We start from the raw sequence: 14,671 nt of genomic DNA, 5'->3' as shown, positions 1-14,671 counted from the left end.
TCGCCTGTAGTCCTAGTGCCTAAGAAAGACGGGACTACCCGGTTCTGCGTGGACTACAGGCACCTCAATGAGAAGACCACCACTGACGCCTACCCGATGCCCCGGGTAGACGAACTGCTAGATCGTATAGCCAGGGGACGTTATTTATATACAATCGACCTGTGTAAAGGTTATTGGCAGATTCCCCTGGCCGAAGACGCTATCCCCAAGTCAGCATTTGTTACCCCATTCGGCCTGTACCAGTCTAAGGTCATACTATTCGGGATGAAAAACGCCCCGGCGACCTTCCAACGTATGGTGGATAGGCTCCTCGACGGCTTCCAGGATTTTGCTTGTGCATACCTGGATGACATTGCGATCTACAGTGAGTCTTGGGAGGAGCACCTGGTTCACGTAGGGGTGGTTTTTGACAAGATTCAGACCGCCGGCCTGACCCTGAAACCAGACAAGTGCCATCTTGGTATGGCAGAGGTGCAGTACCTGGGACACCGAGTAGGGTGTGGGAACCAGAGACCAGAGCCAGCCAAGGTAGAGGCAGTAGCTAACTGGCCCACACCCCGCACTAAGACCCAGGTACTGGCCTTCTTGGGGACTGCAGGGTACTACCGGCGTTTTGTCCCCGACTATAGTGCCATCGCCAAACCCCTGACTGACCTGACGAAAAAGAATTTACCTAGGCAGGTCCTGTGGTCTCCAGCTTGTGAAGCCGCGTTTCTAGCCCTCAAGCAAGCACTGGTAAATGCCCCTGTCCTGGCTGCTCCAGAACCTAACAGACATTTCCTTGCTCACACAGATGCGTCCATGTTTGGACTGGGGGCGGTGCTGAGCCAAATCGGAGAAGATGGAGGAGAACACCCTGTCGCATACTTGAGCAGAAAACTACTCCCCCGGGAAGTGAGCTATGTGGCAGTGGAGAAGGAGTATTTGGCCTTGGATTGGGCCCTTAAGAAGTTGAACCCTTACCTGTATGGACAGGAATTTTCATTAGTCACCGACCACAACCCATTGGTGTGGCTTAACCGGGTCTCAGGAGACAATGGCAGGTTGCTGCGGTGGAGCTTAGCCCTACAACCTTATAACTTCACCATCAGCTACCGACCCGGTAAGCAAAATAGCAATGCTGATGATTTATCCCGGGAAACAGACGTCATCCCGGCCTCCTAGTTCCAGACATCCCCAAGTTAACCCGAAAAGGATCAAGCCGGGTCTGCTGGAGTGTTCCACAAGGAGGGAGCCATGTAACATGAGTGACTTTTGGGCACAGATTGAGCCAGGAGATGGGGGACACATGTTGGATTGTTTTGGCGTGGACAGTGATCTACATTATATTCCTTAATGCCTGCAAAGAATATTCTATGACTCATCTCTCTGTGTAGACTGTTAACATGTTAAATAAGGCTGGCTCTTGAAAAGCCTTTAATTGTGTGATAACACTGTTTAAAGCCTATTGATGCTCAGAGGTGTGAATACCTTTCTGTCAAGCTGTATGCGGAGACAGAACGTCTGTCTAGGGATGTGGATTGAGAAGAGATCATTGTGTGATGGTGTTTTGTTTGAGTTCTGTTAATGAAGGAACGTGCAGTGATTAGGTCATGATAATTATAGCCCGGCGCCGAGATGTCTAGAATGTTTAGCAATTAGCCATCTGAAGGTGTATTGAAGCCCCCCAGGGTGTGGGTGGAGAGTTTGATTGTTCCTGTGCCTTGTATAAAAGCTGAGAGTGAACCATTAAAGTTTTTTTACATTTGAAACCAGAGAACACGGAGCAAGTCTCGTTATTCTGGGAAATGGGATGCCTGCTGGTTTGTCTGTGTGTCAGATGAGCTGTCGTAGTTGATGGAAGGTCGTAAACGGTGGTGACCGTTACATATATCAAGAAGCCCTTGCTGGATTATGGAGATTCTTAAATATTGGACTGTGTTAATTTTATATCCTAAAATGGTTGCAGTATGCCAAGCTGTGGGCCAGGAGAAGAGGTGCGTGGGATTCCATGGAACCAGATTATATCTGGTGATAGGGAAAATAGGAGACTAAGGAAATGCTTCCTCCTGCCTGCAGAAGAGTGATGGCATCTCAGCCAGGCAAGGTCACTTAACTAGGGTTTAGAGATGTCTTTCTAATGATAAAACTTACATCTTTCTTGGAAAATTATACTGCTGCTGTATATTGTGATTGTTTTTCCTACCTTTTAATCATATGCCCAGCAGGCATCTGCTGATATGAATCTACTCCAATCTACGTGACCGACTCATTTACTGCATCAGTCCTTTTTGGACATCAATCAGTTGATTTTCCAGATGTCTACTCAGTTGTTTTTTGAGTTCCGTCTGTTTCCCCTTCTTTTTCCTCTTCCACATTTATTTATTTATTCATTTACTCATATATTTATATATATTTACTTAGGTATATGTCCTTATACGTTTTACAATTATGTGTCTATTTTAAGGTTTACTGTACATGCAGTCGTCCCTTTTAAATTAGCACAATTGACACTGTCTGCCGTTTAACTTCGGCAGTACTGAATACAATGTTCTTACAGCTAAACAGCTCCTTGTAAAAGAAGGTTCTTTTTTACACAATGTCATCAGTTAGTATGAAGTAATTATGTAAACATGCATGATTGGGACATGTAATTGCTGTTTGAATCATATGTGCAGTTTTTGGAAATTTTGAACTATTATGAATTATCCCGGAGACTTGACACGGCTGACGTCCAGCCTGATTTCCGCTCCCTAATGCACCAATAGGAGCGGGCGGGCAGTGGCGTCTGATCCAAGGGCCGTGGAGGAGGGATGTTAAATAGACTGTAATCACGCTGAGTAGCCACGCCCACAGTTGAGGTCGGAAGTGACGAAACGCGTCAGGGCGTGGCTACTACGGCGTAATCAGGAAGTAACAGAAGTGTGGTGAAGATTGGGAGTTGGTGTAGGGTGCACTACTATTTCACCCCTAGAAGCACTTACCACTGTATGAACTTTGATCCACGCAACTACTTTGGGACTCTCCATCATTTATCCATTTTTTATTTACACATGTGATTTTGGACTTTATCCATTTTTAGCGCTGTTTTATCATTTTATGATCCAGTTTTGGTTATATGTGTTGAAACAATTTTTTAATTTGTATATTGTGATTTTTTTTTGCATGCAGACTTGTAAAGTTACTTGAGAGGTCCACTTTAATAAACTGCCAAAAGTAAAACAGCCTAAGAACACTGTGTATTTGGCCCACAAAGTTGTACTGAACTGGCAACGATGCCAATAAATAAACAAAATGGTTTCATGGGGCTTAGCAAACTTCGGTCATACACACAAATGCGGCTTGGTAAGTTCTGCGCGCCAACGACTCTTACTCTTGGACGGGCAGTAAAATAGACGTTCGCCAAGCTTTTGGACAAGTCCAGTTCTTGACTGATTGCAGTTGCAATTTTACGAGCCACTTTTTCCAAAAGGCAAACTCCTGAGGTGTTAAAACGTTAAGCGCCCCAGGCAGCGAGCAACGCATTACTGGTCCCCGCAGCCGCTAAAGCGTTTTCGCTCACGGCGGCTTACGGAGTACGCAGCCAATGATTTCTCAAGCAGTAACGGCTGCCTGGGAAATATTCATATTGAGTAAACGTTACCTAGAATGTAAATGGTCTCCGAGGTCCATTTCCACTGGCGTTGTAAACTATGAAAATAGTTTCCTCATATCCGTATGGTAAGTTATTTGATCACAGCAGTAGAAGCATCTCATTGCCTGCTGAGAGCTTTTCTTGAAGAACATCCAGAGGTTGTAAAAAATAGAACATAAATCTTTTCTCCTTTACTTTTTTGTGAAACGTCAGGCCCTTAACAATGTGGGCAATATAGTATATGCACAGGGTTATATCCAAGAGAAAAGATTCAGCTGTATTTTAATTGTACAAGGTCCCATGTTCCTTGTGAACGTTCTCAAAAACAAAAGAGCCACTCGGAAGGAATACAGACATTAGTAACAAAAGTGTAATTAAAATGGTTTTGTTTGGGGAGAGCATTCATTTGGTTAATCTGAACTTAATTATAGAGGTCGCAGAATGTTTAAGTGGAAAAGAATGAAAAAAAAGAAGCCCGGGTGAATCACACAATTCAGCATTTTACAGGAGGCACAATTCCCCCAGACAACAGAACGATACTTCTGTATATGTCGTATGCAACCCCTCTGAACACACGGCATGCTACGGCGATAGCGGGGTGTAATGTGTATTCCCATAATCATTTTATAATCACTACACACAGGGCCGAAACTCCTGACTGTGTCTATTAAACCCAAATTAGCTCTCTTTCATTTTTTCAAGTTCACGTTTTCCCTTTACATATTAAAAATACAAAAGATGAAAAGCTGTAAAGGAAGCAGATAGTAAAGAAAGCATTGAACCTGCTTTTTTTTTTACTTTTAAAGCCCAATTTCACCTTCCTGCCCCCTCTTTCCGAATTCCTTTCCCCATCCCCTTGGAGCACTTTCCACCATCTTTATTTCATTTTTTTTAAAGGGGTTGTAAAGGTACAAACATTTTTTTTTCCATAAATAGCTTCCTTTACCTTAGTGCAGTCGTCCTTCACTTACCTCATCCTTCCATTTTGCTTTTAAATGTCCTTATTTCTTCTGAGAAATCCTCTAGGCTCTGTTCCTGACAAAAGGGGAACCCTGGCCACTACACTAACATCACGCATAACGCGTGCCAAGTCCAGGGGCTTAAATAAGCTCTGCTCTCACCTAAGATGGCTGCAGAGATCAAACGGGGCCCCAGCGTCCAACCAGACAGCTGTTCTCCTGGTGACCACAGGAAGTCATGAAGGAACTAAATTCCTAACAACTTCCTTACCCTTCTGTATTGCCGCTTTGGATCAGCGCCAGCTACAGTGGGGAGTACAGACTGCACCTACCTACAAGTGTGGTGCCTTTTTGCAAGTTCCATATATTACCATTCATCCCTACAAAGGTGAGTTTTGCTTGACTCTGCATCAAATATGTAGAAGGCAGGCATTTATTTTTTCATCACAAGCTTTAAATAATATACTGTAGCTCTGGGTCACAATATTCAGCAAAGACAAAATACTCACTTCATCTATAATAGAGCAAGTTTCATCCTCATCCATCTTCCCTGGGAACCTGATTCTCATGTCTCTGAGAACAAGTAGGGTCTGTCGAGTTAATTCCTCCTCCTGGTCTTTTGTTAAGTGATGCAACCCGGTCTCATTCTGAAGAAAAGAATTTGCAGCAAGCCATTATTACACACGGTGACTGTAAATGACTAGAGTTAAACATTCTCAAAGTAGATCTAATTCCCCGGTACCCAACCTGTGGCCCAAAGGCGGTCCATTGTGCAGCCCTCAGGGCTTCTGCAGGATATGGCCCGGATTCACGTAGGAGATACGACGGCGTACCTCCAGATACGCCGTCGTATCTCTGAGTCTGAGGTGTCGTATCTTGGCGCCTGATTTAAAGAATCAGATACGCCAAAATTTCTCTAAGATTCGACCAGCGTAAGTCTCCTACGCCGTCGTATCTTAACTGCATATTTACGCTGGCCGCTAGGGGCGTGTACGCTGATTTACGCCTAGAAATATGTAAATCAGCTAGATACGCCTATTCACGAACGTACGCCTGGCCGACGCAGTACAGATACGCCGTTTACGTTAGGCTTTTTCCATCGTAAAGTTACCCCTGCTCTATGAGGCCTAGATGAGGCGTACCAATGTTACGTATGGACGTCGGAACAGCGTCACATTTTTCACGTTTTACGTCGTTTGCGTAAGTCGTTCGCGAATAGGGCTGCGCGTCATTTAGGTTCACGTCGAAAGCATTGGCTTTTTGCGGGTTAATTTGGAGCATGCGCACTGGGATACTTTCACGGACGGCGCATGCACCGTTCGGAGAAAGCGTCATTTACGTGGGGTCACAATACATTTACATAATACACGCCCACATCTTCCACATTTGAATTAGGCGGGCTTACGCCCTCCTATTTACGCTACGCCGCCGCAACTTTGTTTCGAGAATACTGCACTTGCCTGTCGAAGTTGCAGAGGCGTAACGTAAATAGGATACATTACGCCCGCACAAAGACGCGCTCTCCTACGTGAATCCGGGCCTTTGGCCCCATACTCACGAGCAAACATGTCTGCTGAAACTGGCCCGCAGGCCAGTTTCAGCAGACATGTTTGGTCGTGTGTGGGCGCGAGCGGGCCGAATTCCAGCAAACATTTGCCCGCCGGGCCTTTTCCCAGCAGACAAATATTCCTGGACTTGTTTTAAAACAGTCCGCTGGAATTCTGCCCGCTCGGACATGTACGGTCGTCAGTACAGACCTACCGTACATGTCCAGGCGCCCGCCGTCCCTCGCATGCGTCGAATGACTTCGACGCATGCGTGGAAGCATTTTAAAGGCGGGCCGCCCACGTCGCCGCGTCATTGTCGCGGCGACACCGCGTCATCGACGCGGCGACACCGCGGACACGCCCCGCGTATTGTTTACGCGCGGACTTCTGTACGATGGTGTGTACAACCATCGTACAGAAGCCCTCTGGCAGACATGTATGGTGAAAACGGTCCGACGGACCGCTTTCACCATACATGTTTGGTCGTGAGTACCCGGCCTTAGTCTATGTTCTTTCTCAGGCCAGTAAAGGAAAATATTCTGACTTCAAGTAGTTAAATTGCTTGGTTTATTTCCTTCACACTATCTCACTCCTTCTGTGCTGTCCATCCATTCTCACTTCTTATTTATTTTTTTATTTTTATCTTTTATAATAGATCTTGCTGAGAGAAATATTAAATGTGGCACAAGTAATTTCTAAGGGCGCTGTAGGGTGCACAAATGTGGAAACATTGATTTGTAAAGGGTCAGTAATGGCTGTAAATTGTAGCAGGATCTTGTACTGTGTCTCCAAATATATGATTGTCTCCTGAAACATATCCCCAGTCTTCAACAACTACAATAGCATGTTTGCATCAACTGACCATCACCTGAAGAATACAGCATTTCCTCAGTCTCTGACCATCACCTGAAGAATACAGCATTTCCTCAGTCTCTGACCATCTTTTTATGGAATGCCTGCAACCTTTGACCACCTCACAGAGCTCTGAGAACCGAGCAACCAGCAGTGTTAGGCCTGACTAAACTTGCGAACCCCCTAATTTATATATGACCCACCCAGGGCCGGACTGGCCTACCGGGATACCGGGAAAATTCCCGGTAGGCCGCCTGCTGTCAGTCAAAAATTAATCAGCTCAGCTGCCTGTGGGCCACGGCGGCGGCCGCCATCGCGGCCGTGGCCACACTTTTCAATTATGCGCCTGCCTCTCCAGTGTCATGTTCATGTCGCCAATTCCTCTGTCACCGAGTCCCCTGCTGTCACCAAGTCCTCTGTCACCCAGTCCCCTGCTGTCGCTCAGTCCTCTGTCACCCAGTCCCCTGCTGTCATGACATGCTGAATCTGGTGACAAGGGACAAGTGGCAAGTGACATTTCCGAGTGTCTCCGATGCTCTCCGGTGCCCCCCACCTCTGGCCACATGCGGTATTGCATGCAATTGAAGTCAATGCGGAACAAATTATTTTCGTTTCCATTAACTTCAATGGGGAAACTCACTTTGATATGTGAGTACTTTGGATTACGAGCATTCTCCTGGAACGGATTATGCTTGTAATCGGAGGTTTCACTGTAATATATATATATATATATATATATATATATATATATATATATCTCCCTAGCCCTATGTGCTTTCATATCGGTCTTATCTTTATATAATACGCTCTTTAAATGTTTCTTTAAAATGTATGAAAATAATGACGTTATGATGTTGGGCTGGTGTAATAATGCTATGGGGCTGGTATGAAATGTTTTCCAGGGCTGGTTTTTACTCCCAGTCCGGCCCTGCACCCACCCCTTCCTGTTAAGACCCACCCTGTCATCTTCCTGGGAGCAGGACAGAGGGACACCGTGGGAAGAGGACAGAGGGATACCGTGGGAAGGGGACAGAGGGACACCGTGGGATGAGGACAGATGGGTGCCGTGGGGCAGATGTCCCGGGTGCGCACGCTAGCGCATCCTTGTCTGACCAATTACCGGAGCTCAGTACCAAAACATGTTGTGGCACTGAGCACCGGGATTCAGCCCTCTGTGCGCAAGGAGAGGGGGTTCGTGCGGGGGGGGGCGTTTTTTTTGTCACCCCCCACAAAGTTCTGCCCTAGGCCTGAGCCTTGTCGCCTAGGCCATAATACAGCACTGAGGTAGACACATTCTGATTCACGCTCTGCATCATTGAAGATGTTTTTCAGCTTACCCAAGCAGCTTTCTCAGTAGGAACATACCCCAATATACAGTGCAGGAACAAAAATTGTCTCTGGACAGCCGCACTCTGAACAAATTGTAGCCTTTATTAAAAGAAGGACAGCACTACAAGTCAAAGCAAAATAAAAACCTGACCGCTGACGCATTTCGCACTGAAACTAGTGCTTAGTCATAGCGGCTGTCCAGAGACAATTTTTGTTCCTGCTTTGCTAAGTGCATTGCCTGCACCTGAGTTGTCTGCAATGGAGGATATTCATCTGGGTTCCCACCTGGAGCGGCTATTCCCTTTTCCCAATATACAGTGCACCTGGAAAGTATTTACAGTGCTTCACTTTTTGCACATTTTGTTATGTTACAACCTTATTCCAAAATGGATTAAATTCATTATTTTCCTCAATATTCTACAAGCAATACCCCATAATGACAACGTGAAAGAAGTTCGTTTTAAATCTTTCCATATTTATTAAAAATAGAAAATGGAATGTACATAAGTATTCACAGCCTTGCTCAATACTTTCTTAAAGCACCTTTGGCACCAATTGCAGCCTTGAGTCTTTTTGAGTATGATGCTACAAGTTTGGCACACCCATTTTTGGGCAGTTTCAGATGGGGAGCGTCGGTGCACATTCATTTTCAGATCTCTCCAGAGATGTTCAATCGGTTCCAAGTCTGGGCTCTGGCTGGGCCACTCAAGGACATTCACAGAGTTGTCCCATAAACCACCATTTTGTTATCTTGCTGTGTGCTTAGGGTCAATGTCCTGTTGGAAGATGACACTTTGCCCTAATCTGAGGTAAAGAGCACTCTGAAGCAGGTTTTCATCAAGGATGTCTCTGTACATTGCTGCATTCATCTTTCTCTCGATCCTGACTTGTTTCCCAGTTCCTGCTACTGAAAAACATCCCCACAGCATGATGCTGCCACCGCCATGCTTCACTGTAGGGATGATATTGGCCAGGTGATTAGCAGTGCCTGGTTTCCTTCAGGCCATTCAGGCCAAAGTGTTCAATCTTTATTTCATCAGACCAGAGAGTTTTGTTTCTCATGGTCTGAGAGTTCTTCAGGTGCCTTTTGGCAAAGTCCAGGCGGGCTGTTATGTGCCTTTTACTGAGGAGTGGCTTCTGTCTGGCCACTCTACCATACAGGCCTGATTGTTGGAGTGCTGCAGAGATGGTTGTTCTTCTGGAAGGTTCTCTTATCTCCACAGAGAAATGCTGGACCTCTGTCAGAGTGACCATCAGGTTCTTGGCCACCTCCCTAACTAAGGCCCTTCTCCTCTGTTCCAGGCGGCCCACTCTAGGAAGAGTCCTCGTGGTTTCAAAGGTCTTCCATTTACAGATGATGGAGGCCACTGCGCTCGATGGGACCTTCAATGTTGCACAAAATTTTCTGTACCCGTCCCCAGATCTGTGCCACAACGCAATCCTGTCTCAGAGGTCTACAGACAATTCCTTGGACTTCATGGCTTGGTTTGTGCTCCGACATGCACTGTTAACTTTGGGACCTTATATAGACAGGTGTGTGCCTTTCCAAATCATGTCCAATCAACTGAATTTACCACAGGTGGACGCCAATAACATTTTAGAAACATCTCAAGGATTATCAGTTGAAACAGGATGCAATTTTGAGTGTCATGGCAAAGACTGTGAATACTTATGCCGCGTACACACGATTATTTTTCGGGTTGTAAAAAACGTTGTGGGCCGGCTTCGAACCAGTTTTCTGTCTATCATAGAAGCCGATCTAGGAGGCGGGACTTTGTATTAAAGAGGCCACTGAGTAAACAGGAGATTCTCGCTGTATGTAATCTGAAGGCGCTCATCCCGCCCCCCTCCCTGAGAAGGGCATTGATCAAGCTGCATTCATGGCAATGGGGAGGCTGCAGATGGGCATTAATCAAGCTGAATTGATGGGCAATTGTGAGGCTGCAGATGGGCATTGATTAAGCTGCATTGATGGGCAATTGTGAGGCGGCAGATGGGCATTGATCAAACTGCATTGATGGCCAATTGTGAGGATGCTGATGGGCATTGATCAAGCTGCATTAATGGGCAATTGTGAAGCTGCAGATGGGCATTGATCAGGCTGCATTGATGGGCACTGACCTTTATTTGGCTTCAAAGTTCTTTATTTAAAAATGTATTTTTTTTCCTGAAACTTCCCTCTTAAAATGAAGGTGCGTGTTATACGCCTGTGTGTGTTACATGCCGATAAATACGTTACTTTTCTAGCCATGTAGTAAATACATTAACACAATATAGGTTCTCTTTATGGTAAACTCAGCCCTCTGTTTTAGTCACTCACCAGTGTTGGGTACATACTGGCACAAGTACCGGTGTGCGGAACTCTATGTGATGATGAACTGCGATTAAGAGAGTTGGTCCGGTTTCCAGAAGAGGGTCTTGAAACCTGTGCGGAGACTTTTGATGAAAGGGGTCTTTGCTCTACATGTGGCGATTGTGCATTGAGTGCAGTAATGGAACGGGGACAGCTGACAGAGCGACGAATAGGATTAGATGATGACGGAGAAGAATAAATAAAGGGTCGAGTTTTGATGGGAGGTTTGCAATGTATTCTACCTGCACAAAACATATATAAAAAAAAACATTGTTATTGCATTGGAGTAATGTTCATCATCACAGCTTTCTTCCTGTTTGGGATGATATTGTACAATACGATACTTTGGCATTTCGTTTTGCTTTTGTCAGAGTCCTTGAGATTTCAAGATCTACCCAACTCAACATTTTGAATCCAAAGACATGATTCTCCAAACCGGGTTGCCTCCGACAATAAAATATATATATTTTTTTAATGTGTTTTTTTAAGTTTTTAAAAATAGATCAAAATCCTAATGCCGCGTACACACGACCGTTTTTCGGGTTGTAAAAAATGACGTATTTTTTTTTAATGTCATTAAAAAACTATTGTGTGTGGGCTCCAGAGCATTTTTCACAATGTAAAAAATGGGTATTAAACATTTCGAACATGCTCTAATTTTTCACTACGTTTTTAATGTTGACGTTTATAGGTAACATTTATAGGTAAAGTTGATCCGGGGAATATCTGATTCCCTCTCGGGGGATCAGGAAGGATTTTTTTTCCCCTGCTGTAGCAAATTGGATCATGCTCTGCTGGGGTTTTTCGCCTTCCTCTGGATCAACTGTGGGTATAGAATTGGGTATATGGGATTGTATGATATTATTATTATTATTATTATTATTATTATTTTATTTTTTATGGTTGAACTGGATGGACTTGTGTCTTTTTTCAACCTGACTAAGATTGTAATGTCTATCTTGATTGCAATTAATAAACTATTGTCTTGTTTTAATATTGTTTCTATATTGTTTTGTAATTTGCTTGGCACCGTTATAATCCCCTCAAATTTTCCCTATCTTGTAACTGCTATATGGGATGAGGTGCCGTATCCAATAGAGGACACACCAAACACTTCCACTTTACTCTGTAATGTATGGCCTTTTAACCAGGGGTCAAGTCCTGGGGAAAAAAGTGTGGGAACTCCCACCCAAGATCCACTCCCCCACCAAAAAAAAAAAAAAATGATACGCTAATATGCATAATTACTAAACCGAATGTTTTTTTTTTTTTTGATCCACTGTACCTTAGTAATCCTTTATGTTACTGCCTGCTTCCTGTATTTGGATTCATTGGGTAGTGTGCGGGTATTCCGTCACTTCCTCGTTGCCGCAATGTCTCCTGGGAGCTTTTGTCATTGTTCCCAGGAGACATTGCGGAGGTCTGCCGCGAGTTATCGCGGAATGTAGAAAGCCGCAATGTCTCCTGGGAACAATGGCAAAAGCTCCCAGGAGACATTGCGGCATCAAGGAAGTGACGGAATACCCACACACTACCCGATGAATCCATATACAGGAAGCGGCCAGTAACATAAAGGATTACTAAGGTTCGCCTGCCCCTGACAGTGACTCGAGCTGGGCATCGCCGCTTAGTGAAGGATTGGCTCGGGTGGCTCGGCTGCTCTAGTCCTGCAAAGGGAACTGAGTTTCTGCTGTGAAAAAAGTGCAGGAACTCCGTTCCCACGCGTTCCCGCAGGACTTGAGCCCCTGCTTTTAACCATATGTTTGTGTACTTGCCTGTGAAGTCCCATGAGTGTTTTCTTTTGAAACTATTTCTGTAACACAATGCATGACGTAGCATACCTAAAACACATTGCAGCAGATCACTCTGGTGTAAATAGACTGCCAGATCAGTTGACAGTGGTTACCAGAGAGGGCAACTCGCCCCAGTGGACCCTCACAGCTATAAAAACCTGACAGGGATACAAACACATCCACACCATCCAAAACAAAAAAAGGTTTTGACTTTAGCTACAATAAGAGTCACAGATAGAATGGGAAAACCATTATGAAGTACAGCTAGCAGTCGGTACAAGAGCTTCTGACAGTCAGCCAAAAATGAAAATGAAGAAAACATGGAGGATTTCATTGTAGAAAATGAAGTGGTAATACGGTTCATGCCCGGCTGTATGACAGCTACTGTTTAGATTTACATTTCATAGGCCGGACACACAGGTTATATCATTAAAGCTAAATGAGATGTGGCGTTCCTAAACTAAGCACAAGTGCATTTGCTGTTATGATCAAAGATATCCCAGAAGCCTGATATAAAATCCAGATTGTAATCACAGGAGAGTGCGGGGAGGTTTTTTGGGATGCCAGGCGTCTCCAGTGCTGGATAAATAAATGGTCCTGACTGTGTTTGTGTAAACAGACACGCTACATTTCGCCTGCTAAGGGTTGTGGTTGATTAATGGACATGGGGATGCTGGCTGTAAGAGGGATGGCGGTTGAAACGCGAGTCTGAAGAATGCGATTAAATGGGAAACTCTTTTCAGTTAAACATGACAGATGCAGCGAATCCTGCAAGACCTCCCTTTCCATTATCTCAATTTCATTGGCCTTAAATGGCTGGCAGAGTATAAATAAAAAAATATACAGGGAAAACTGTGGTGCCGTTAACTGGCTTTAAAAAAGAATCCTTAGGGTAGCTCATGATATTTGTGAGATGCGTAAAAGGGATTATCAGTGTTGTTGAATATGGCACACATACCATATCTGGCCGATGCCCATGGAAGCTAGAAATCACTGTAGGAAATGCCAAACCCCAGTGATCTCTACTTGATTCTAGGTTCCATGCTGAGCAGCTGGCCTGATGTATTCTGAATGCAGGAAGTCAACCACTAAGCATGGGTGCAATTCAGAGAATGCAAAGCATTCTCTCATTAGACAAGGTGGGGAGATGGAGCAGTGGCATCTGTCAGAGAACTCACGCAGCAAGCGCCCATCTTCATGCAGCAGCTGCTAATTCCTGTTCCGCCAACGCCAATGTGCGGAGTCTTAGAGACTAATAAGATTCAGAACAGGCATGCGCAGTGGCGCATCCATGCGAACGCGTGCTAGTGCGCATGTGCTCGCACATACGCTCCCACAAATCCTGGCGCACGGCGCCCTATATAAACAGAGAGTCTGCCTAGAACCAGTGCTGGATCGTCTTCAGCTTCTCCCTGTGTTCCTGTTTATTACTTGCCTGACTGACCTTGCTCCTGAACACCCGGCTTACCCTGACTACTCTCTTGGATTCTCCTTGCCTGCTTACCTGCCTCTGCCACTTAACTGACCTTGGCTTGGACTTATGACTACGGCTTTGCCTTCTGATTGTGTACTTCTCTGCCAGCCTGTTGCCGACTTCCGCCTGTTCCTGATTCTGCCATTGATGCTAGTCTGGTACCTGCTGAACGAATCTTGTGACTAGTTCCTACACCTGCTCTGCGGAAGTTCCTGTGTCTTCAAGCTTCAGCCTTTGACCTGCAGGCACCTGCACCCTTTCATTGCTCCTGCACTCCCTGTATCCACCACCAGGGATGCTTGGACCGGACCCGTGCAAGAGGCCACCCTCATCCTCTCGGGCTACACTGTAAGATACGTGACAGCGTCACTTACCACAGTGGTCATCAACCTCAGGGCCCACTAACAGTATTACCTTGGGGAGATGCAGACTAGAATACTTCAATCACTGAGCAGCAAATTATATCACCTGTGATGTATTTCAGTTATCTTGCAAACCTGGCCTGTTAGTGGGCCCTGAGGACAGGGTTGTTGACCACTGACTTACCAAACCTGGAAATCACCTTTAAAAATGTCAGCAGTTGTTGTCAATGGAGCTAGCTTTTATAAAAATCTACTGGCTCCTGGTATGAACACACTTACTCCTGAATTCCATATCAGTATGTATACCCCTGTTTTATACTCATCTCTTGGACAGCCCTTGTCTCCTACCTTCCCTCAATTCCAGCACTGCAGCCTATGGCAAAGTCTTT

At 45.2% G+C, this 14,671-nt stretch overlaps 1 protein-coding gene across 2 annotated transcripts in view; it reads right to left on the bottom strand.

Annotated features, from left to right (window-relative positions):
* TTLL7 (tubulin tyrosine ligase like 7) overlaps positions 1–14,671 on the bottom strand; it is a 245,472-nt gene that overhangs the window by 71,984 nt on the left and 158,817 nt on the right. For both annotated transcript variants that reach the window (XM_040360594.1, XM_040360595.1), the window contains exons 16-17: positions 10,621–10,895; positions 5,082–5,219 (exon numbers count right to left, since the gene is read on the bottom strand). In XM_040360594.1, coding sequence (XP_040216528.1) covers positions 5,082–5,219; positions 10,621–10,895 — 413 coding nt within the window. The remainder of the gene's footprint in view (positions 1–5,081; positions 5,220–10,620; positions 10,896–14,671) is intronic.

Source organism: Rana temporaria, chromosome 7, assembly GCF_905171775.1.
Source record: "Rana temporaria chromosome 7, aRanTem1.1, whole genome shotgun sequence".
NCBI classification, from domain to species: Eukaryota; Metazoa; Chordata; class Amphibia; order Anura; family Ranidae; genus Rana; species Rana temporaria.
This window is presented reverse-complemented; position numbering and strand designations above follow the sequence as displayed.